Source organism: Mustela putorius, unplaced genomic scaffold (genome assembly GCF_011764305.1).
Source record: "Mustela putorius furo isolate JIRA1106 unplaced genomic scaffold, ASM1176430v1.1 tig00000785_pilon_pilon_pilon, whole genome shotgun sequence".
Lineage (NCBI taxonomy): Eukaryota > Metazoa > Chordata > Mammalia > Carnivora > Mustelidae > Mustela > Mustela putorius.
The window spans coordinates 1,933,851-1,956,593 of NW_025421480.1; the positions used below are offsets into that span (position 1 = coordinate 1,933,851).

Consider the following 22,743-nt stretch of genomic DNA (forward strand, 5'->3'; position numbering starts at 1 on the left):
ACCCCTCCTGTCACTCTGCCATTTTTCTTTAGGATATTTTACTTTTGCTTCCAGATTTGCAGTATGTACCTTCTGTAAGAGAAAATAATTTATCTCTGCTTCTCTTTCTGAAGCATAACTTTTTGAGTATTAACACTCAGATCTGTGTCTCTTAACAGCTGGCCAACTTCCCCAGACTCTGTGAGGAAACAGAAAGGATCGTTGCCAACCACATTCGCGAACGAGAAGGGAAGACAAAGGACCAGGTGAGGGGAGGTTTCCTGGGCGGGCAAGGTCCTTGTGGGGAGTGGAAGGTCTCTCTTCAGGACTGTCTGATGGTCTCCAACAGTTGGCCTGTCTCTGAATGGAAAAAAGGCACTGGAAGCACAACCGCATATGTTTATTTGTACTTATTTATGAATTTTATCCGTGTGTTGCTATGCTAACATCTTGTGTATGTTAAAAATATAAACAAGCGTAAAAACTTGAGAAGCGTGGCATTTTGAAAGCAGTAGTAGGAGTTCTGTTATTTGTTTTTCCCTCAGTGCGCCGTGGATCATCGTGTGTACCCCTAGCATGTACGCACCCCACTTTGAAAATCAAGAACCCAGACACACCCACATTTTTTCTTGAAGCAGGGGTTCTTAACGTTTCATGTGCCCACAGATGGGCATCGGGATATTCATAAATTCCAAAAATGTGATGCACAATGTCTGGAGTTTGTGACTTCTTTTCTGAGGTGCTTATCCATGGAACCTACGATTGGAAAACAAAATGTTTAAGAACACCTCTTTTAAACATTTCTGTTTAGTAAAAGCATATGGCTTGCAAGGCGTGACCTTAAAATTACCTTCTCATCCTATTTAGCTCTGTAAATTCAAAAGATTATTTTATTGGAAGATCACACATTAAAAAAGAAAAGCTAAGAACTGTGTGAAAATAATAAAAGCTTCTTAAATTTAGGTAGATTTTGTTCTTGGTTATTTAGAAAACATTATATTGGGAAGCACAGAGCTTTTCAAGTGCTCTTGGATTCCAGGACACAGCTGTGACAGTGCGGAGAGGACACTGGACCCAGGCCATGTGTGCTCCACAAAATAACAGCATGTTCCTATGAAAATCACTCCTCAGGACTGTTGTTTTCTCATGTACAACATTGGGATGTTGGTTTGTATGATCTCAGAAGTCTCTCTAAGTTAGAACTCCCAAGATTTTTGTGCTTCTTAGGTGAGTTGGAAAGGCGGAGAGGGATAGCCGGGGAAAAGAGGAGGAAGGCCAAATAGAAGAGCGAGACCAAGTGCAGGGAGAGAGACGCAGCCAGCCTGCCTCAGAGGGTGCCTGCAGGGGTGCGGAGGGCTCGTGGGCGGGGAGGGGTGGCAGGGGAAAGTGAAGAGACAGAAGGACGGAGGCCCAGTAGGTTGGGATATTGATTCAGTTACAGCTCGCTCTCTGCTTGACTATGGGATTCCTTGCTGCTACTTTTTCCATTGTGCTTTGAAAGTTAACCATGATTTATAGTTTTCACTTGTTTTCCAGCTTCTGCATCCTTGGATAGATACAGTAGCCAAAAGAGGAAAGAATAGGCATTGTGACTTAGTGGAAATAAACAAACTAGTATTAACTCATGAGCCAATGAAATGAAGCTGAGGGCCAGACATAAAATCCCGCCACGCAGAGATCCCCCGCATATCTAACATCGTGGCTGCTGTCGGACCAAGGAAGCTTATGTTCTAGTATCAGCCATACTCCTGACTTAAAGTCAATAAGATAACTGTTTTAATTTAGCATCTTTGTAAAATTCAAGGGATAATATATCCTACTTAACTCTTAGGAATCCTATGTAAAAACAATATTGAAGAAAACGTAGTACAATTATTATCTTCATTATAAGCAGCTGTTAACCTCTTCATGTTTCATGTTTTAGAGTTTTTGTTTTCCTAAAATGATACTCTCAGACAGCGTCGTTGTTGGGATTGTGGGCTTCCGGTGCAGCCTGCCCGGGCTCGAATGCAGGCCACCTCGGTACTTTCTGTGTAATAACAAGATACTCGCCGTCTCATGCTTCGGTTTCCCCAACTTAACGTGGAGTAAATAATGTCGGTTAACACAGAAGCTTTTGTGACGATGACGTAAAGTCACCCACATACAGCTCTTAGTTCTTATTTAATTTTAGTGGTTTTTGTTGTTTTTCCTGAAGAGCTGTGACACATAGGGTCTGTGAGAAAGAATTGCCTTTTCTGATTTCAAGAGAAATTGTCTTCCATCTGCAACTCTGAGGTAGTGATGAATCCACTCTCCAGGTGGCCCATAAGGGATGGGGCAGGTGTCTGTCTCCGAAGGGGCCATCTCTGATGGGCTGGTCTGACAGTTAATCAGTTAAGGACTTGAAGAAGCTGGTGCTTGACCCCTGTGATATGGACCTGTGCAGCGTAGCAAGACCATACGTGCTCTTAGTAATGGGAATATGTCCGTGTGTATAGATCTCACGTACGAGTTCCGAACTCTGTGCTGCTTTGGGTCATGTGATGCTTCTGACTAGCTGGTCAGAGGGTGACCCATTTCCGCCAGCCTCTGTAGCGGAAATGCTTTGAGGTGTTCTTGTAGTTAGTTCTCAGTTTTAAAAAAATTTTAAGAACACTATTAGCGGCCTCTGCTCTGGAGGCTTTGCATGGGGTGAAAGTCTTAACAATTTATATATATTATATATATTAATAATTTATATGTATATATATATGGGGAAACCATAAATCTGTGAATTTTTTTCTTAAACAGTTTTTTCAAACATCTACGTGTGCCTGCTCGTCTTCTAGTGTGTGTCCCTGCCTGTGAAGGTAGCTGACTTTGTGGCGATTCTGCTAGCAGGGGTAGCTTTGCTTTTCTTTAACTCAGTATTCAATAACTGTGGCTAAAAAGGCAGTGAGAAACTCTGAGAAAGTGAAAAAGTGGGGAAAAAATGTACTATTTTCCTTTTCATCCCCCACATGCGACCTGGCTCTTTTCCTAGGATGAACACAGACTCCCAGTTTCCAGGAATATGAATGAGAGCAGCCATAGTTTTTTTTTTTTTTTCTACTTTTTTCCTATACTGCAGTCCAAGTTAATGTGCATGAACAGCCAAGATATTCATGACAACCTTAGGCAGTGTTGAGAGTTATGTAGATATTTGGCTCTTTGTGGTGGCGACGATTTATCTGTGCTTAAACATTATGGTTTATTGATATAAACCCTTGGCCAAACAGATTTGGGAGTATGACAGTTAATAGAATCTGGCTTCATTGTAGGGAGAAGGGAGGCAACCCCACCGATAATCTAATAACAACAACTTCTCCTAACTCTGTAGCTTCCTTCATTAAGAGAAGAAATGAAACTGTATCTGAGGATAGGAAACTTTTCACGCAAGGACGGTATTAGTGACCATACCTTGACTTTGTGATTGGTAGTGGGGATGGATTTGGGAAGATCCATTTCTTCTCTCTGGCAGGTCCCCTTGGGACTCAGAGATGACCGCCTGAGACTGGCCATGAAAGCAAAGCCTTCGAGCTCATAGCACTGGGTAGTGAGAGACAATAAGTGGCCAGGTACTAATTATACGGTAATAAATTGCTCCTTTTAAAGCAAAGTCTTCTTCAGGGGTGGTAGAAATTATAAATTCAGAGCTGTAAATACTTACTGGGCACCAGCTGTGTGTCCCATGCTAGATTACGGGTCTACAGTGGTGAACAAGACAAGGTAATTCCTGCTTCCATGGAGCTCCTTGCACTCTTGTAGGGAAGCAAAACATCAAACAAAATATATACAAATAATCAGTTACATTTGTGGTATATACAGTAAGTAAAAAGTGTAAGGTGTGGTGTACATATAAAATATAATAGGATCGATAGTCTACGGGGCAGTAATAGCTTGATCCAGTCTGGTTTGGGGGGTACAGGTTGAGGATCTGAGAAGGCTTTCCTGGGGAAATACTCTCTGGGAAGCATTATTGCGCCCCTGTCCATGAGCTGTTATTAGGAGGGCACTGATGCACTCTAATATCATCTTCTGTGAAGAAGGCCATGTGACTGTGCCTGCTGTGTTTCTCAGATGTTTGTTCAACAGTCAAAGTACAGGGCTCTGGAACTTTGTGGGCAAGGATTCTTCTTTTTAAGATTTTATTGATTTATTTGAGAGAGAGAGTGAGTGAGCATGAGTGGGGATTGGGGAGGGGCAGAGGGAGAGGGAGAAGCAGACTTCCTGCTGAGCAGGGAGCCCCACATGGCAACACAGAGCTCCATCCCAGGACCCCAGGATCATGACATGAGGCAAAGGCAGCTGCTTGACCGACTGAGCCTCTCAGGTGCCCCTGTGGGCAGGGAATCCTAAGTATTTTTTCCTATTAACAAGTCTCAACATTCTAGAAAAACCGGGGACACAGTGGGAGAACAAAAGGAAACAGGAAGGGGAACTCAGTTTGGGATATCTCTTGACTACAGCTCTCCTATGCTTTCTGGTTGGTTGCTGCATCCTCTCTGGTTCTAAACCCTCTTGGCTCCTATTGAAGAATATTTTCTCCAGAGGGACTTTCCAAATCTCTGACTTGTGATTCAAACATTTTCATGTTTCATGTTTACTGGAACATGCATTCAATTCATTCCTTGACAGCTTGATTGAATGTGCGTGATGTTCTAGGCTCTGGGGATTGATCAGCAGATGCGGCAGGTGGGGTCTGTATAAGGAATATGTAGAAACTTAGGTGTCAACGTGTGGTAGTGCTACAAAGAAAAGTAAGGCAGGGTGACGGGATCTGAAGAGAGTGCTAGTTTAGACAGAAGGAGCAGGGAGGGTCCCTCTGAGGAGGTGATCCTTCAGCAGAGACCTGAATGGAGTTTTGCTTTGATAATGAAGCCTGGTGATCTCAAGGACTTTTCTATATATTTGAATATTGCCTTTTTGAGCTGGTTGATGAGATGTTTCTTCTGCTTGCCTAAAAGGAGCTTAAAGAGGTAGAAAAGAAGAGGAAAAACAAGAGATAATATTGTTATTTCATGGCTATTAGACAGTGTCTACAGGAGCAGCCCCTCACTGGTACACACATGTCCTTTTAAACATTATGCCTACATTTTAGAAGATCAGAATAGAATTAGAAATAGGCAAACCGTACCGTACATGCCTGTAAACTCTAATTCTGTTGTCTTCATGTGGGACTCTGGCTTCTGATGTAGATTTTTAATTTCTGTACTTAGAGTAAAAATTACGAGAGTCTAATGAAAAAATTTAATGCAGCTTTTCATTTTAACTGAAGCATCTTTTTAGGAAATCAGATGAAGATAAGTCATTTGCAGGCAATCACTCACTTTTGTATCAAGAATGTTTATGAGGGGTTTTCACTGAAGTATTTCTCTTTGACCTACAGGTTCTTCTACTGATCGACATCCAAGTCTCCTACATCAATACCAACCACGAAGATTTCATTGGCTTTGCAAAGTACGTGAAACGCTTGATTGCCACAAGCATTCCCCCTGCTGGTTTGGTTAGAAAGCACATTGTGAATTTCTGCTACAATCCTACTACGTTTGAGAGCACATTCTGTGTCAGGATTAACTCTGAGTCGACCACGTAGGAGGTCTGAACCTCATGGCCATGAGGCCGTGTTTTCTCGATAAAGTAGTTGGCTCTTTCATTGTGCGGCATATGAAGTCATATGGGTCTTGGATAGTCATTGCTTTTGGATGATGATCTGCAGTTTGTACTTGAACTCTCATAGATAAGCAGGAACAGATGCACATTTAAAATATGTTTGGGAACACTTTCTCACAGAAATTTGAAGCAACAAATGCAATTCACAGGATACAAGCTATTTTAACATCCCTAAATAAGAATATAGAGGTCTATTTTTTTTTTTAAACTATCCTTTCTAAACTTAGATGGGATCTTTTTGGATGAACATTCTCTTTTCTACAGCGTGTTTATACTTCACATAATCTTGTCTATATATTGCTGTTCTATCATGCATGTATTCTATTATATTTAAATATTCTACTGCTATATTCCTAGATAATGTCATATGGATATGCTTAGTTATTCGGGGCTGGTCATTCAGCATGTGACATTTTCAAGACCCTGATTTCATCGTTTTTTTCCTGCCCTTTAGTGGGACCAGTTTTTGTTTGCTTTTAAGGGGTATTCATTATAACTTTAGAATATATCTGTGGCACGTACATGGTTCCAACTTCAAGTATATAAAGCATGGTCTATTTTATAAAAATATAAACTAAAAGGATCAAGTACCATTACTTGAACTGCATATTCAAGAAGAGGACAAGTAAAAATATATATAACAACAAAATGTATAACAATTTTATTTAATTATACTCTGACTTAGAAGCAACACATATGTAGATCATGTCAGTGAGAATACACAGTGGCCTGAGGGATTTCGAGGCATGTGTTAGGGAGCAAAGGCCCAATTATCCAATGGAAACTTGTCTCATTCTAAGTGTGGCTATTGTCGGGATGCCTTAACTAAGGGTGTAGACATATTTTGCATCCATTGTGTGGTAGTTAGATTTTTTCAACTATTTTCTGTCTTTGACCTATGTGTAAAGTTGTTAGAGCACAGTGATGAGTACGTCCCTTTGGTCAGTTGCACGTTTAGCCACACCACCCGTTCCAACTTCTAGACAGGGCTTTCCTCCATGGGCATTTCACATAGACCTGCCCCCCTCTCTTTTTCAGCCCCTGTGGCTCTCACCATCTGCACTGCTCATTTCCCTCTGCAAAATCACCAGTAGGAAGAAACCTAGACTCTGATATGCCTTTCTATCCCTAGGCTTGGAAGTCGGGACCTGAGAATTTCTGCCCAGTTTCCAGCACCATCAGTGAACTCTGTGTGCTGGTGCCAAGCATTACACTAGTTGCTATGGGGGAAAATATATAAGAAAAAGAAAAAATATTTTTGTCTTTAGGAGCTTGCCTAATAATCGAAAAGTAGAGAGAAACACATGTAAAAAGTTAAGCTGACACATTCTCCATTTACTTCACTTGCTTCTTTGAGGAATTTAAAAGAACAACAAACCCTTGAATCATTTGAAATAACAGGAATGCTGCCTTTAATGTTGATTTTTATTGGTTACAAATGCCAGTTAGGTTCTTATAAAAATGTAGCAGATGTAGATGTAAACTTGGCACCATAACTTAGGAGTGAAAAAGATGTTGCAACATTGCCCCTTTGTGGTACCTGGTTCAAGGAGGAAGCAGAGAAGAATCCTAAGGAGTTTGGAAAAGGCTTGTTTTTGAACAGGTTTTGTAATCAGTGCTGCAATTTAATTTCACCCTGGGGTCTTCTTGAAACGTCCCCTTCCCAGATTACTTACTTATATTTTTTATAAACATTTATTTATTTTAAAGAGAGAGTGCGTGAGTGTGCTCAAGTGCAGGGGGCAGGGGTGGGTAGGGCTGGGGGAGCGGGAGAGAGAGAATCTCAAGCAGGGCCCCCTGCTGAACGTGGGGCCTCACGCGGGGCTCAGCCTCATGACCCTGAGATCGTGACCTGAGCCAAGACCAAGAGTTGGACGTTCAACCAGCTACCCTGCCCAGGCGCCCCATACACTTAATTTGTTTAAAGATAAGTAGTCCAGAGTTTCAATATATATATTTTTTAACCTCAGAAGCTGTTCAACTACAGTATTATATTAACTAGGTTTCCGGAGGCATATAATTTTCAAATATAAGTACTTGAAACTCAGCTTTTTGATGCAGTCTGTCCATAATCCAGGTGACTGCCCTGTTTTTCCAGCGGTGAGATAAGACTCCGAACCTTTATTATGTTGGGGGAGAACAAGGAAGCATTGTTCAAACTGCTCTAGAAACCTAGCAACTTTGCACAGTTTTCATCGATTTTAAACTGCACATCCAGACTTTCTTTTAAAGGACTGGCCTGGGAGTCAACAGTCTGGGTATTTTTTCCATGGTTTGTCACTGGTGAGCTTTGGGGTTTGGCAATTCAGTTAGCCATTCTATATCTCAGTTTACTGCTCTAGCAAATGGAATGATAAACGATCCCTGTCTTGTGTACCTTTCAGGAGTGTTGGAAGATCACGTTAATGAAGTTATGGGAAAGTGTTTTTGCAAACTGTTGTGTAGACCGTAAAAGTGAGAAAGCGACACACACACACACACACACACACACACACACACACTTGATTACTAGGCACCATTTTACTTTGTTATGAAATTTATGATGACTGGAGTATGATTGCCGCTGGAATATTCTTTTAGTTGCTGACATTGTCTCTAAATGAGACTCAGAGGTGAATGTTCTTTCCCTTTGTATGCAGAGTTGGAGTGCATTTCAGTGTGACATGGGACAATTATGAATATGAAGAAATGTTCATTTCAAAATCACTTAAGGGGTTGTGGTATTTTTTTGTGCTTTTAAAATTAAAAAAATATGGTTGTAGCTATAAATTTTAAAGTTGGCAGGAATGCTGTTTCCATCACAGAAGAAAAGTCAAGCCATATTTGAAGACAATTATGTAAGTATTTTAAAGTTCCAAAGATAGAAAATTAAGGTCTGGAGTTGAGAAAAATAAGCATTTATTTCACGAGATTTTTAGAGAGTCGCCAAAAGTGGGGGGGGCACTTCTCATGTTTATAGGATGGTGATGGACATAGTATTTTACACACACATCTATTTTTTTAAACCAGATGACTTTTGTTCTAAAAATTTAAAAAAAAAAAACAAATTGCTAAAATTAGATTAACAGAGTATTAATTCTCAGAGTAGGGTTCAGGACATCTCAAATTTGTCCCCTTCCCTCTGTAGACCGTATTGCACCATGATGAATGTGTGGAAATTTTTTTTCATCTCCCAGCTATTCATTAAACATGGACCATAAAATATGTACCACGTGTAGCGTGTCCAAGAAAGCACTGCTGTGGGCTTGCTTTGGAATTTCCTGATTTCTGAAAGCTTGATCTTTCAACTATAATATAGTTTCTGAATCTAAGAGTTGAGTATTTCAGAAGAAAATGCCAACTTTCCTCCTGACTTAAGGATTTTAATTTATCATTCTTCTCTGTTTAAAAAAACCCTACATTCTATATTTTTTACACAATTCTGGTTTTTGTTATGCAAGAAAACAAAAGCTAGCCCAATTATTCTTTTATTCACTTCCCTTCTTCCCTGTAATCCTGCCGGATTTGAATAGAGAGGCAGGCTAGTTAGCTGAATGCCTTGAGAAGTGACTTTCACATTCTTGTGTTCTTCTTTGTTTGTTCCATGGGCACAATTTGCTTTCTGTCTACAGCTTACGTAGTCCAGTGGTTTAAGAGAAAAATAGGCCCCAGATATAGACCGTTAGAGAAATATCTCTGAGCCATGAGCAGAAGACCAAGGTCCGTTTTTCAATCTGCTGGGTTGGTCTCAACACCTGTTTTCTCATTGTTGAAATGATACAGTGTGCAGATTTCAGTTCTTGTTATATGACTACCATGAAAATTCTATTGGTTTTAATATTCATTGTATCTCTTTCCTGATCCTCTGGAATGTCTTTGTTGCCGTTTTATGAAAGGGGGTATATGGGAACCTTGGAACCAAATTCTAGACTAACGTTGGTTTTTCCCTTTGCATTCTTTTTTCCCCCAATACATATTCTATTCTATTATTTTTTATTGTGTGTATATTTTTCATTTTTAAATTTTTTATGTATTTAATTTTTTCAGTGTTCCAAGATTCATTGTTTATGCACCACACCCAGTGCTCCGTGCAATACGTGCCCTCCTTAATACCCACCACCAGGCTTAACCAACCCTTTCCCCCCTCCCCTCCTATTATATTCTATTATAATAGTGTTTCTAGTTCCTATTCTTTTTTTTTTTAAAAGATTTTATTTATTTATTTGACAGAGAGAGATCACAAGTAGGCAGAGAGGCAGGCAGAGAGAGAGAGAGAGGAGGAAGCAAGCTCCCTGCTGAGCAGAGAGCCCGATGCGGCACTCGATCCCAGGACCCTGAGATCATGACTTGAGCCGAAGGCAGTGGCTTAACCCACTGAGCCACCCAGGCGCCCACTAGTTCCTATTCTTATATGAGAATGTTCTCTCTTGTGGAATCAAATTTTAGGTATTATAACAAGATTATCCTTTTGACTTATATGCAGATTCAGGAACTAAATCCTTGGTTGCTTACTGGGACTATTATCAGGTAGAAATATAGGGTTGAACAATAGGGCATCATTAGTATCATCTATTCCAATCAGTTATGAATTCTTTTCTTCTTTTTTTTTAATCCTTAGTCTTAATTTTTATTTTAAGGGATCATCTTCATTTTCTTTTGCAATCAGCTTAGAAGATAGCCACCCCTTTGGTCAGATTTATTTATTCTTTAGCAGGTAAAGCATTTAAGATGACAGTTTTTACTCTAAATCCTTAATGATATTAGATATACTATACTTGAGAATATTTTGCTTTTTCATGGAAGAAAAAAGCCCAAACATAAACCTTTAGATTATCCATCTACTAGTCCTGCAGCACAATCTTAATAAAGAAGTTTTACTGATAATTGGACAATTTATTCATTATGGCAGGGATATAACAAGAGTGGTTGTAAAGTGGCCAGTCTTGTAAGTCAGGACCTATGATCCTTGATCCACTGCTTAATCCACTTCAATATCTGATTGATATTATCTTCTAGATCTTCTGGTTTATTGCTGGGCAGTTGATGTACTATTTCTTCCTTGTAAGATGCTAATGCTTCTTCATAAAGAATTTGAAAAATTTCACACTGAATATTGTCTTTTAGTTTCTTTTCATTATAACCCCTTGTTTCAAGTCTTTTGTACAATACACTGTTATCTGCTTGCAGCACAAAAACTGTATGAAACCAGCGTTCAGGGAAGAAATCACAACCATTGTAATCAACAATAACTCCACCTTCACTCATTTGGCTTTCCAATTCATCAACTACTCTATCTTCATCTAAAATGGGGCATTCATACTCTTCATCATAGCCATCATATAACTGCCCTTCTCGAGCTAAATCACCCACATTAATGTATTTCAGTCCTGATCTTGATGCAAGTCCTTTGCCTAGCATGGTTTTTCCAACCCCTGGTGTACCGGTGAGTAGGATGTTCGGAAGCAACATGGTCCTCACTGCGCTGGCTCCTCAGTTATGAATTCTAATGTTTTAAGCGCCATTTTAAAAATAAGCAGACTTCTACTTTTCTCTTTCATTCTCAAATCTGTTATATTGAACATTATCTTCATCCTTAAAATGGATCTCAGGAGGTGAGTTATGCTTCTTTGATAGGCCCCCAAGTTCTGGAGGGTTTTCTTGCATAATATTTAGCCTGTGACTTCACTAAAGATCCAGGGGGAATCGACATCATGTAGTTTTCTTCCCCTTTTGGCTTCAGTCTGAATGGACGGAGCCAAGCTGGCCCATGGTGAGCTTCACTCTTGGGACTCTCGGCGGGCGCTCAGAATCCTCTTGGGTTAATATAAAAGAACATTCCGACGGAGCTTCTTAACTCCAGAGCACAGCTGCCCAGTAGAACTTTGTGAAGGGATGGGAGTATTTTGTAATCTGTGCAGTCCAGTACAATAGCTTCTAGAGACCCACACCTATTGGGTAGCTTAAATGTGGCTAGTACAACAAAAGAAATGAGAGCTAAATTAAATTTTAATTAATTAAATATTTTGATTGAAATAGCCACATCTGGCTACCGGCAACTGTACTGGATGGCATAGTTCTAGAGTATGGTGAGTCCAGCTGGTTTCTCTGAGACCTTCAGTGCTGACCCATACTTCACCGACAGCTTGGTGGTGACCTACAGTGGTAGCTACTAGGAGAGGAAAAGGAGATAAGTTCGTTAGGTGCTGCTAAGCCAATTCCAAGGCTTAGGAATGTGGAGTCAACTCTTTAAATGTTCTGTCACCAAAGTAGGAAGCATGGGCCTTTTCCTTATACTGCCTTAGTGTGTATGTTGCTGTTTTGCTACTATTTTCTCTATTATGGTCACTACTAAAGTTTCATTTCATTCCGTGTCTCCTCTACGAACAAACATAGTGGTGGAGGGAGAGGCACACCTAAACATTTGCCATGGAATATGGGTCTTTGAGGGACTCCCATTTTCTTGGTTCACTTGAGCCCCTTCGACTTCCCTTTTTTCTTTCTCATTTGTCTTTCACTTTTCATCCCACTGCAGCCTTTTTCCTTTCAAAGATTTTATTATTTGAGAGATTGAGAGAACGAGTGGGAGGAGGGACAGAAGAAGAAGCAGACTTCCTGTGGAGCAGGGCGCCCGATGTGGGACTCGATCCCAGGACTCTGGGGTCATGACCTGAACGAAGGCAGTCGCTTAACCGACCGAGCCACCCAGGCATCCGGTCCCCTGCAGTCTTGTGTCTTCCACACTACTCTAATGAGACGGAACGGTTAATCCAGCAGATAATTCTGAGTCTTCATTTTACAACATAACGATTTCTTGCTGCGATCTGTTCCTTTGCTTCAGCACCCCTCCACTGTCTCCTGGTTCTCCTCTTTCTGGTGTAGCCGCACCTTCTGAGTGTTATTTTGGAGCTCTTTATCCTCTGACTGTGACTTAACAACTGTTTTTTTTTTTTTTTTTTAATCATGATTCTCCCATAGATCCTCTTCTTTTCTCGCTTACTGCACTATCCCTGACCAGGACCTCCCGTCACAGTGGTTGCAGTTACCACCTTTACCTGATGACTCTCCATCTAGACTCCCATTTCAGAACTCTTTCCCGGACTGTGTACCATATTCCAGCACATACTAGGCACCTCTACTCGTATACCATACAGAAGCCGTAACCAAATACTCCTAAATTAAAGTCATCGTGTCATCTTAGAATTTACTCCTCTCCATTGTTCCCTCTCCCAGCTGCTCAAACCAGAAACCCAAGCATCACTCTCTCTCCCTTCTGCCCTCATCTTTGCTTCCTTCCATCTTCACCAAGTCCATTTGATTCTAATTATGTTTTAACTTGTCTGTTTCTTCCTGTCATCATCACTGCTACTAAAGTTAGTCTTTTCTTGCCTGGGTCCCTACCGTAGTCTCCCTGCCTCTTGTCATGTGCGTTTTCATTCTGTCCTGGGTTCCCTATTACTTTCAGAGTGAAGTCTAAACCCGGTAGTATGGTTCCCGAGGTCCTGTAGACTCCATCTTCTGCCTACCTTTTCAGCTATTCTGTTGTTGCTATTTCTGACTGTCCCACCCCAGCCCTGTCATCTAGCCAGACTGACCACTTTTGGATCCCTCAATAGACCATTCTCTTCCTGACACACCTGTCTACTGCAGACTTCTTCAAATTACTTAAATTTCCTATTGCAGATAAGCATTAATATTCTAGTTAAAAATAACCTTGGTATCAAAATATAATTTCATAAATATTTTTTTAAAATATATTATTTATTTATTTGACAGACAGAAATCACAAGTAGGCAGAGAGGCAGGCAGAGAGAGAGGGGGAAGCAGGCTATCTGCTGAGCAGAGAGCCCGATTCAGGGCTCGATCCCAGGACCCTGAGATCATGACCCGAGCTGAAGGCAGAGGCCTTAACCCGCTGAGCCACCCAGGTGCCCCTCATAAATATTTTTTAAGAAACCCTTATTCACACTGTGCTAGATAATACCAGGGGTCAGAGACTAAAGATACCCAGATTAATGCAACACACCATCAGCCATCCAGGGGCAGAGTCAGAGATCAGCCTATGACAAGGTCCTGGTTATATAATACAGGCACAGACAAAGAGCTTTGGGAGTTCATGGGAAAGAGAGATAACTCGAGGTTTCTAAGAAGGCATAATCCAGAAATGGGACTCGATTGACTTTGAAGACTGGGCAAGACTCTGCAGTCAGAGGGAGGGGGTCTAGGCTGACTGTTTCCTGTCTTCCCTGCTTCAGAGTCAATACTACCCATTCCAGGAAGGTAATTTTACTAAAAAACTGCTTTGATCATGCCATTTTTTGGCTCAGAAACTTTGAATACTTTTTGTTGCCTCTAATATAGTGGCCAAATCCATCATAATTGGCTTCAATATATTAGTGATTGTACTAGGTGGCTTTTAAAGTCATTTGACAAACCCGAGTCTATGAGTATATAATTTTGTCATAATAGTTTTACTTTGCACAACTTCCCTACATACCTCATTTTTCTACCTTCTGGATTTGCTAATACTACTCCATTCTCTTGGAATGCAGTTGCTTGTCTTCCTTTGTTAAAGTTTAACCTCTTTTCAGGTTTTCTGTGAAAATCTTAGATCATATCAGACCAAAATAATCTTTTTTCTCTGAACATTTGGACCAGTTACTATGCATAGGGCTTATTTGGAAAAATGGCCACATACCCCCTTGACACACTCCTTTGTTATTTGAATCTTTTATTATATGTGCACATGGATAAGGATATATACGAGTATGCAAAAAATAATTTGAGCTAAAAGATAATATGTTTTTATCTTTGAATGAATTCCATTGTGTTCTTCTTTTTATAAAAATTTAAGCCTCTTGCTATCTACTTTTTAAATCGTTAGGTCTCAGAAAATTAAACTAAATAAACCTAATTTGGTTTTATGTGTGTTAGTGCTTCCAGTGGCTTGTATGTAGTAGGAATTTATACAATTAACAACAAACACACACACAAAATAAGAAGATATGAGGTAATTATATCCTACATTTGGAACAGAAGCACTTTAGTTTTTAGCTTTCTGTTACATCTTCACATATTTATTCTTAGGAAGTTTATTGTTCTGTATTATTTGTGTTTTGTGTATTTCACGACCCTCATCAGGTAAGTCGGAGGCTTCTGATTACAAGGACTACACTTATTTGTGTTTATATCTTCTACAGAGTGCCTTGCAGATAACTGGTCCCCTAAAATTTTTGATTTATATCAAATTAAAGCATTATATATAGGTATATTTTCAATATTGCAGATATAACCAACTAAATACCTATTGCCAAGAACATGTCCAAAGGCTCAAATTAACTTGCAAGTCCTTACATGGCTTCCGTGAATGCATCTTAATTTTTACTTATTTATATTTTTAAATTAATTTTTTTTAAATTCAGGTATAGTTAGCATACAGCGTTCTATTCGTTTCAGGTATACAGTATAATGATTTGCAATTCTACACATTTTTCAGTGCTCATCACAATATGTGTACTCTTTACCCCTTTATCTGTTTCACTCATCCCCCACCAGCCTACCCTCGGGCAACCAGCAGTTGGTTCTCTTTATTTAAGAATGTTTTTTATTGTTTGTCTCTTTTATCTTTGTTCATTTGTTTTGTTTCTTAAATTCCATGTAAGAGTGAAACCATATGGTATTGTCTTTCTCTGACTGACTTATTTCAGTTAGTGTAATAACTTTCTAGGTCTGTCCGTGTTATTGCAAATGGCAAAATTTCATTCTTTTTAATGGTGGAGCAATAACTCATAGTATGTATATATGTAAAATACTATACTATAATAATATATATAATATAATATAACATAACATCATATAATATAATCCACATATTGTATATTACATCTTTATTATATATTCATCTATCTGTGGACAGGTGGGTTGCTTGCATATCTTGGCTATTTTAGATAATGCTGAAATAAACGTAAAAGTGCATATGTCTTTGCAAATTGTGTTTTCATTTTTATTGGGTAAATACCCTATTGTGGAATAACCGGATCATATGGTAATTCTAAATTTTTTGAGGAACCTCCATACTGTTTTCCTCAGTGGCTGTACCAGGTTGCATTCCTACCAATGGTTCTGAGGTTTCCCTTTTCTCTTCATCTTTGCCAGCACTTGTTATTTCTTCTGTTTCTGATTTTAGCCATTCTGAGAGATGTGAGGTGATGTCCCATTATGGTTTTGATTTGCATTTACCTGATGATTAGTGATGTTGAGCATCATTTCATGTGTCTGTTGGCCATCTGGGTGTCTTCTTTGGAAAAATGTCTAATCAGGACTTCTGTCCATTGTTAAATTGGATTATTTGGTTTTCGGGTATTGAGTTATATAAATTCTTTATATATTTTGCATACGTACCCCTAATTGAATAAACGTTTACAATATCTCCTCCCATTCACCAGTTTTTCTTTTCATTTTGTTGATGGTTGCCTTTGCTGTGCATAGTCCCAGTACTTTAACATTAAATATCAAAGAAATTACTGCATTTTTTAAATAGGAATTTTATGGTTTCAGGTCTCACATTTAGGTCTTTAAACCATTTTGAGTTTATTTTTGTTTATGATGTAAAAAAGTGGTACAGTTTCATTATTTTATATGTAGCCTCCAGTTTTCCCAATGCCATTTATTGAAGAGACTATCTTTTTCCCATTGTATGTTCTTTCCTCCTTTGTTATAGATTAATTGACCATAAAAGCATGGGTTTATTTCTGGACTCTCTTTTCTGTTCCATTGATGTATGTGTCTGTTTTTGTGCCTGTACCATACTGTTTTGATTGCTATAGCTTTGTAGTATATCTTAAAACCTAGGATTGTGATGTCTCCAGCTTTGTTTTTCTTTCTGAAGATTGCTTTGGCTATTTGGGGTCTTTGTGATTTCACACAAATGTTAGTGTCATTTGTTCTAGTTCTGTGAAAAATGCTGTTGGTATTTTGATAGCGATTGAATGAAATCTGTATATTGCTTTGGGTGGTATGGACATTTTGACAGTATTGGTTCTTCCAATGCATCAACACCACCTTGGTTAAGTTTATTCTTAGGTATTTCATTTCATTTTTTTTATTTTTTGAGGGTGGGGAGGCGCAGAGGGAGAGAAAGAATCTTAGGCAGGCTCCATGCCACCCTGAGATCATGACCTGAGCTGAAATCAAGAGTCAGAAGCTAAACCGACTGAGCCACCCAGTTGCCCCAGTGTTTTATTCTTTTTGGAGCAATTGTAAATGGGCTTGTTTTCTTAATTTCTCTTTTTGCTATTTCATTATTAGCATATAGAAATGCAACAGATTTCCACATAGTACTTTTGTATCCTGAGACTATTGAATTCATGTATTCTAGTAGTTTTTTGGAGGATTATTTCAGGTTTTCTATATGAAGTATCATGTCATCTGCAAATAGTGAGTTTTACTTCTTCCTTACCAATCTCTCTATAGATTTACTTTTACTGCCTTTTCTTGTCTGTTTGGTGAGGCTAGAACTTCCAATACTATGCTGAACAAAAGTGTTGAGAGTGGACGTCTTGATTTTGTTCCTGTTCTTAGAGGAAAAGCTCTTGTTTTTTCACCACTATGTTAGCTATGTTTTTTTCATATAAGACCTTTATTGTGTTGGGGTTTGTTCCTTTTAAGCCTACTGTGTTGCGAGTTTTTATCATGAATGGGTATTGTGGTTTGTCAAATGCTTTTTCTGCATCTAATGAGGTGACTATATGGTTGTCTCTTTTCTCTTGTCAATGTGATTTACCGTGTTGACCGATGTGCAAATATTAAACTACTCATGAATCCCTGGAATAAATTCCACTTGATCATGGTGAATGGTCTTTTAATGTTTTGTTGGGTTTGTTTTACTGAGGTTTTGTTGAGGATTTCTGTATCTGTGTTCATCAGAGATATAGGCCTGTAGTTTTCCTTTTTTTGTAGTATCTTTATTTGGTTTTAGTATCAGGGTAATGCTAGCCTCAGAATGAATTTGGATGCTTTCCTTCCTCTTCTATTATTTGGAGTATTTTAAGAAAAATAGGTATTAACTCTATTTCAGATGTTTGGCAGAATTCACCTATGAAGCTGTTGGTCTTGGACAGCTTGAATAGGTGTTGCTTGTTGGAGATTTTTTTTTTTTTTTTTTATCTGATTCCGTTTCACTGCTGGTAATGGGTCCATTCTAATTTTGTTTCTTCCTGATTCCATTTTGGAAGGTTATATGTTTCAAGGAATTTATCCATTTCTTGTAGGTTGTCCTATTTGTTGGCATATAATTTTTCATAATATTATCTTATAATCCTTGCTATTTCTGTGGTGTGCGTTATTTCTCCTCCTTCATTTCTGATTTCATTTATTTGAGCCCTCTCTCTTTTTCTTGATGAGTCTGGCCAAAGATAAAGAATTTTGTTGGTTTTTTTTCCAAGAACCAGCTTCTGGTTTCATTAATCTGTTTTATTGGTGGGGTTTTTTTTGTTTTTATTATTATTTTTTTTTGTCTTTTTTTGGGGTCTACATTTCTTTTGTTTTTGCTCTAATTTTGATTATTTTCTTTCTTCTACTGGCTCTGGGCTCTGTTTTTCCTTTTTCTAGCTCCTATGAGTATAAGGTTAGGTTGCTTATTTGAAATTTTTCTTGCTTCTTATAGTAGGCCTGTATTGCTGTAATCATTCCTCTCTGAACAGCTTATGGTGTGTCCCAAAGATCTTGGACCATTGTGTTTTCATTTTCATTTCTCTCCATGTATTTTTTATTTCCTCTCTGATTTCTTGGTTTAGTAACATGTTATTTAGCCTCCATGGAAAATCTATCCATTGATGTTAGTGGGGTATTAAAGTTCATTACTTTTTGTGTGTTACTGTCAGTTTCTTCCTTTATGTCTGTTAATTATTGCTTAATGTATTTAGTTGTTCCTATATCAGGCCTACAAATATTTACCACTGTTATATCCTCTTGTTGGATTATTGCTTTTATTAGTATGTAGTGTCCTTCTTTGTCTCTTATTACAGTCTTTCTTTTAAAGTCTATATTGTTGCCACCTTAGCCTTCTTTTTGCTTACATTTGTATGGTAAATGTTTTTTTATCCCTTCACTTTCAATTTGCATGTATCTATAGGTCTGAAGTTAATTTCTTGTAGGTAGCCCATAGATGGCTCTTGCCTTTTTTTTTTTTTTTAAATCCATCAGTCACCCAGTGTCTTTTGATTGGAGCATTTAGTCCATTTACATTCAATGTAATTATTGATTGGTATTCACTTATTGCCATTTTGTTACTTGTTTTATGGTTGTTTTTATATTTCTGCCTGTGTTCCTTCTCTTGCTCTCTTCCCTTATGCTTTTATGTCTGTCTTTACTGATATGCTTGCATTGCTTCCTCCTTATTTTTTGCATATCTATTACAGGTCTATTTGTGGTTAGGCTTATAAATAACATCTTTTGATATAGCAGCCTATATTAAGTTGATGGTCACGTAAGTTTGAACCCATTCTGAAAGCCTTAAATTTTTCTTCCCCTCCCATGTTTCATGTATATGATATCATACTTTACATCCTCTTATTTTGTGAATCTCTTGACTGATTTTTATAGATTTAACTGATTTTATTGCCTTTGTGTTTTAACCTCCATACTGGTTTTATAACTGATTAATGTAATACTTTTATTATGTTCATATTTAATTGTGAAATTTTATCCTTTTACAGTTTTCTTATTTCTTTTCTTTCCATTGAAAGGATTCCCTTTAGTGTTTCTTGTAAGGCTGGTTTAGTTGTGATGAACTCTTTTAACTTTTGTTTTCTGGGAAATTCTTTATCTCTTCTTCTGCCCTGAATGATAGCCTTGCTGAGTAGAGAATGTTTGATTGCAGGGTTTTTCTTTTCTTCACTTTGAATATACCATGCCACTTTCTTTGGGCCTGCAAAGTTTCTGCTGATAAATCAGTTCATAGATTTATGGGGTTTCCCTTGTATGTAACTGTTTTCTTTTCTCTTACTGCTTTTAAATTTCCCTCTTTATCACTACTTTTGGCCATTTTAATTACTATGTGTCTTGGCATGGGCCTTCTTGGGTTGATTTTGTTGGGAGTTCTCTGTGCCTCCAGGAATCAGATAGCCGTTTCCTTCCGCAGATTAGGGAAGTTTTCAGCTATTATTCCTCAAATAAATTTTTTGTCCCCTTTTCTTCTCCTTCTGGGATGGCTATAATGCAGAAGTTACTATGCTTGATGATGATGCTGAGTTCCCTTAATCTATTCTCATTTTTTTAAATTAATTTTTTCTTCTTGCTGTTCGGTGTGGTTGCTTTCCAGTCCTCTGTCTTCCAGCTTGCTAATCCATTCTTCTGTCTCCTCAAATTTACTATTGATTCCTCTAGTGTATTTTTAATTTCATTTATTGAGTTCTTCATCTCTGATTGGTTCTTTTTTATATTTTCTATCTTTTTGTTGAAGGTCTCACTGAGATCCCCCATTCTTTTCTCAAGTCCAGTAAGTATCTTTATGACCATTACTTTGATTTTTTTTTTTTTTAAATCAGGCGTATTCTTGTCTTTGTTTCATTTAACTCTGTTGCTGTGGTTTTGTCCTGTTCTTTAATTTGTGACATATTTCTCTGTCTCCTCATTTTCTCTGTGTTTGTTTCTATATATTAAAAAAAGCAGTTATGTCTCCTGGATCTTGAAAGTAGTGCTTTTATGAGAAAGAGGTCCTGGGGTGCCCTTGTAGCACAAGGTCCTCTGCTCACCAGAACCAGGCACTTCAGGGATATCTCATGTGTGGTTTTCATGTGCCCTACTATTGTGGCTAAGCCTTCTTTGCCTTTAGTCCAGCCAGCTGCAATGGCTCACTTGACCTGTTGTGGGCAAGATTTAGTCCCTGTGTTATTAAGGGGCCAGCCAGGGCCCCTGTGGGCTTGTAGGGTAATGGGGCAGTCAGACTAGAGGTCTGCCCTCAGCTTATTTGTCAGGGCTACAAAGTGACCCCAAACTGCAGGGCTCTCTCCCTGTGCTGCCTCCCAGGAGGTGTTTGTTGGTGGGTGGGGCTGGCAGTGAGACCAAGATACCTGTCCCCATACTGTCTGCTGAGGCTGCAAATGCACTGTTCAGCAGGGCACTCTCTCCACACTGCCAGTTATAAGGCCTGGCTGCTGGGGATGCAGTGGAATTGGTGTGTGTAGTTGTTTTCACCCTCTCATCAGGGCAGAAGTGACTTTGGAGTGTTGTCAGTCCCTATTGGGGCTGCTTGCAGGGGGAGATACAATAGGAGCCCTTTTGACAGGACCCCTGAAGAGTGGGGTAGGTTGGGTGGAGCGAATCTCCAGGAGAGTGTGGGGGTGGGGTACACAGTGTAAACAAGATAGGTACAGGGTATTGAAGCTGCTTCCCACAGGTATCTGGCTATCCAGGCTTGGAGTAGGGGTGGGTACATGGGGAGGAATGGCACTTGCCAGCTCTTTTGTTCTTGGAGAATTCTCTGAATGATCTTTTCCCCTCTAGCATGCGTTCTGAAATTAGTAAATAAATCTCCTTCTCATATATCCCATGTGCTTTTCAAACTGCTGCTTCTGTGCTATATCTAGGTGGGATTGTTTGCTCTACTGCCTTGTTAATGGCAGAGACCCAGTTTCTTGTCCCTCGCCACATCTCCCAGAGTTGAGCCTGCCAATTTTTAAAGTACCAGAGTTAAGCCCCACTGGTTGTAAAAAAAACTCATAAAGTTAAGCTCCATGGGTTTTCAAAGCCAAATGTTATGGGGACTTGTATTCCTAGTGCAGGTCCACTGTGCCTGGGGTGCCTGGTATGAGGTTTCCTCCATGCTTGTGATATCCCTTCCATTTGTGTTTGGTCTCACCAAGAGTTTGCTTCCCTCCCGCCTTGGCTCCTCTGACCTCATCTCTCTGAGTAACTGTGGAAGGTCTATTCATTTTCTGCTTTGTTTGCACTGATGTGGCTATTATCTAGGTATGTTCATGGGACCAAGTAAGCTTAGGATTCTCCTACTCTGTTATCTTCCTAGAAGTCCTCCCATTGTTAAATGAATATTTTAAAACATTTTTAGTTTAATTATCATTGCCTATAGAAGAATTTTGATAAAGAATATTTTCTAACTAGAAGTTTATTTTTTTATTATGTTTCTGATGTAGTAACTTCAAGTACCTAAATACATCTTTAATAAGTATCCTTGTCTTGCGCGCCTGGGTGGCTCAGTCACTGGGTGGCTGCCTTCGGCTCAGGTCCTGGGATTGAGTCATGCATTTGGCTCCTTGCTCGGCAGGAAGTCTGCTTCTCCCTCTCCCACTCCCCCTGCTTGTGTTCCCTCTCTTGCTGTGTCTCTCTCTGTCAAATAAACGAATAAAATCTTTAAAAAATAATAATAATAAGTATCCTGTCTTTATGGGGCCAGTTGCTATGAAAAGATTATTCTTTTGGTCAAAAGTAAAGTTAATTTAATATTTGCATTTTAAAAAAAAGATTTATTATTTATTTGTGAGAGAGTGCATGAGTGGAAGGGGAGAGGGTGAGGGAGAGAGAGAATCTGAAGCCAACTCTGTGCTGAGTCCAGAGCCCAACACTGGGCTCTCACAACCCTGAGATCATAACCTAAGCCAAAACCAAGAGTTGGACACTCAACCGACTGTGCCACCCAGGCGCCCAATAGTGTTTAACACTAATATTTGATATTGGATTATAAAATAAATTCTTTTCCTTCTGCACATTCTTAGACTATGGTAAATCCTAAATATGATAATTTAGTAGGTAAAGATTCTGTCAGTGGAAAGTCTCTCTACATAGGGTAGGTCATAAGCTTCTGAGAATAACTTTGCATCTTAAAGAATCTTGGATCTAAAAGGAACCTAAGAAATAGCTAGTCTAGTTGCCCACCCCTTGTCTCTGTCTCTCTGTCTACACACAGACACATGCACACACACACACACACACACACACACTCAAACTTTATAGATAAGGCACTGAAGTCTCTATGGTCTATATTCTTTGCTTAAGGTAGTATAGGGAGTCATCAGCAATCTCAGTCTTTTGCTCTATGTTCTGCTATTTTTCTCTTATGTGATTTTAAGAGGATATACACATAATTCAAGGGTCCCCAGT

The 22,743-nt window shown here is 39.0% G+C and overlaps 2 protein-coding genes across 6 annotated transcripts in view; one reads left to right on the forward strand and one right to left on the reverse strand.

Annotated features, from left to right (window-relative positions):
• The window catches only part of DNM3 (dynamin 3), a 546,523-nt gene that overhangs the window by 232,384 nt on the left and 291,396 nt on the right, over positions 1–22,743 (forward strand). For all 5 annotated transcript variants that reach the window (XM_045084619.1, XM_045084617.1, XM_045084615.1 and 2 more), the window contains exons 11-12: positions 159–245; positions 5,369–5,439. In XM_045084619.1, the coding sequence (XP_044940554.1) occupies positions 159–245; positions 5,369–5,439 (158 nt within the window). The remainder of the gene's footprint in view (positions 1–158; positions 246–5,368; positions 5,440–22,743) is intronic.
• LOC101685995 (adenylate kinase isoenzyme 6-like) lies at positions 10,504–11,428 on the reverse strand. Its single transcript, XM_004756707.3, has one exon. The coding sequence runs from the start codon at positions 11,098–11,100 to the stop codon at positions 10,582–10,584; it is 519 nt and encodes a 172-aa protein (XP_004756764.1). The 5' UTR covers positions 11,101–11,428; the 3' UTR covers positions 10,504–10,581.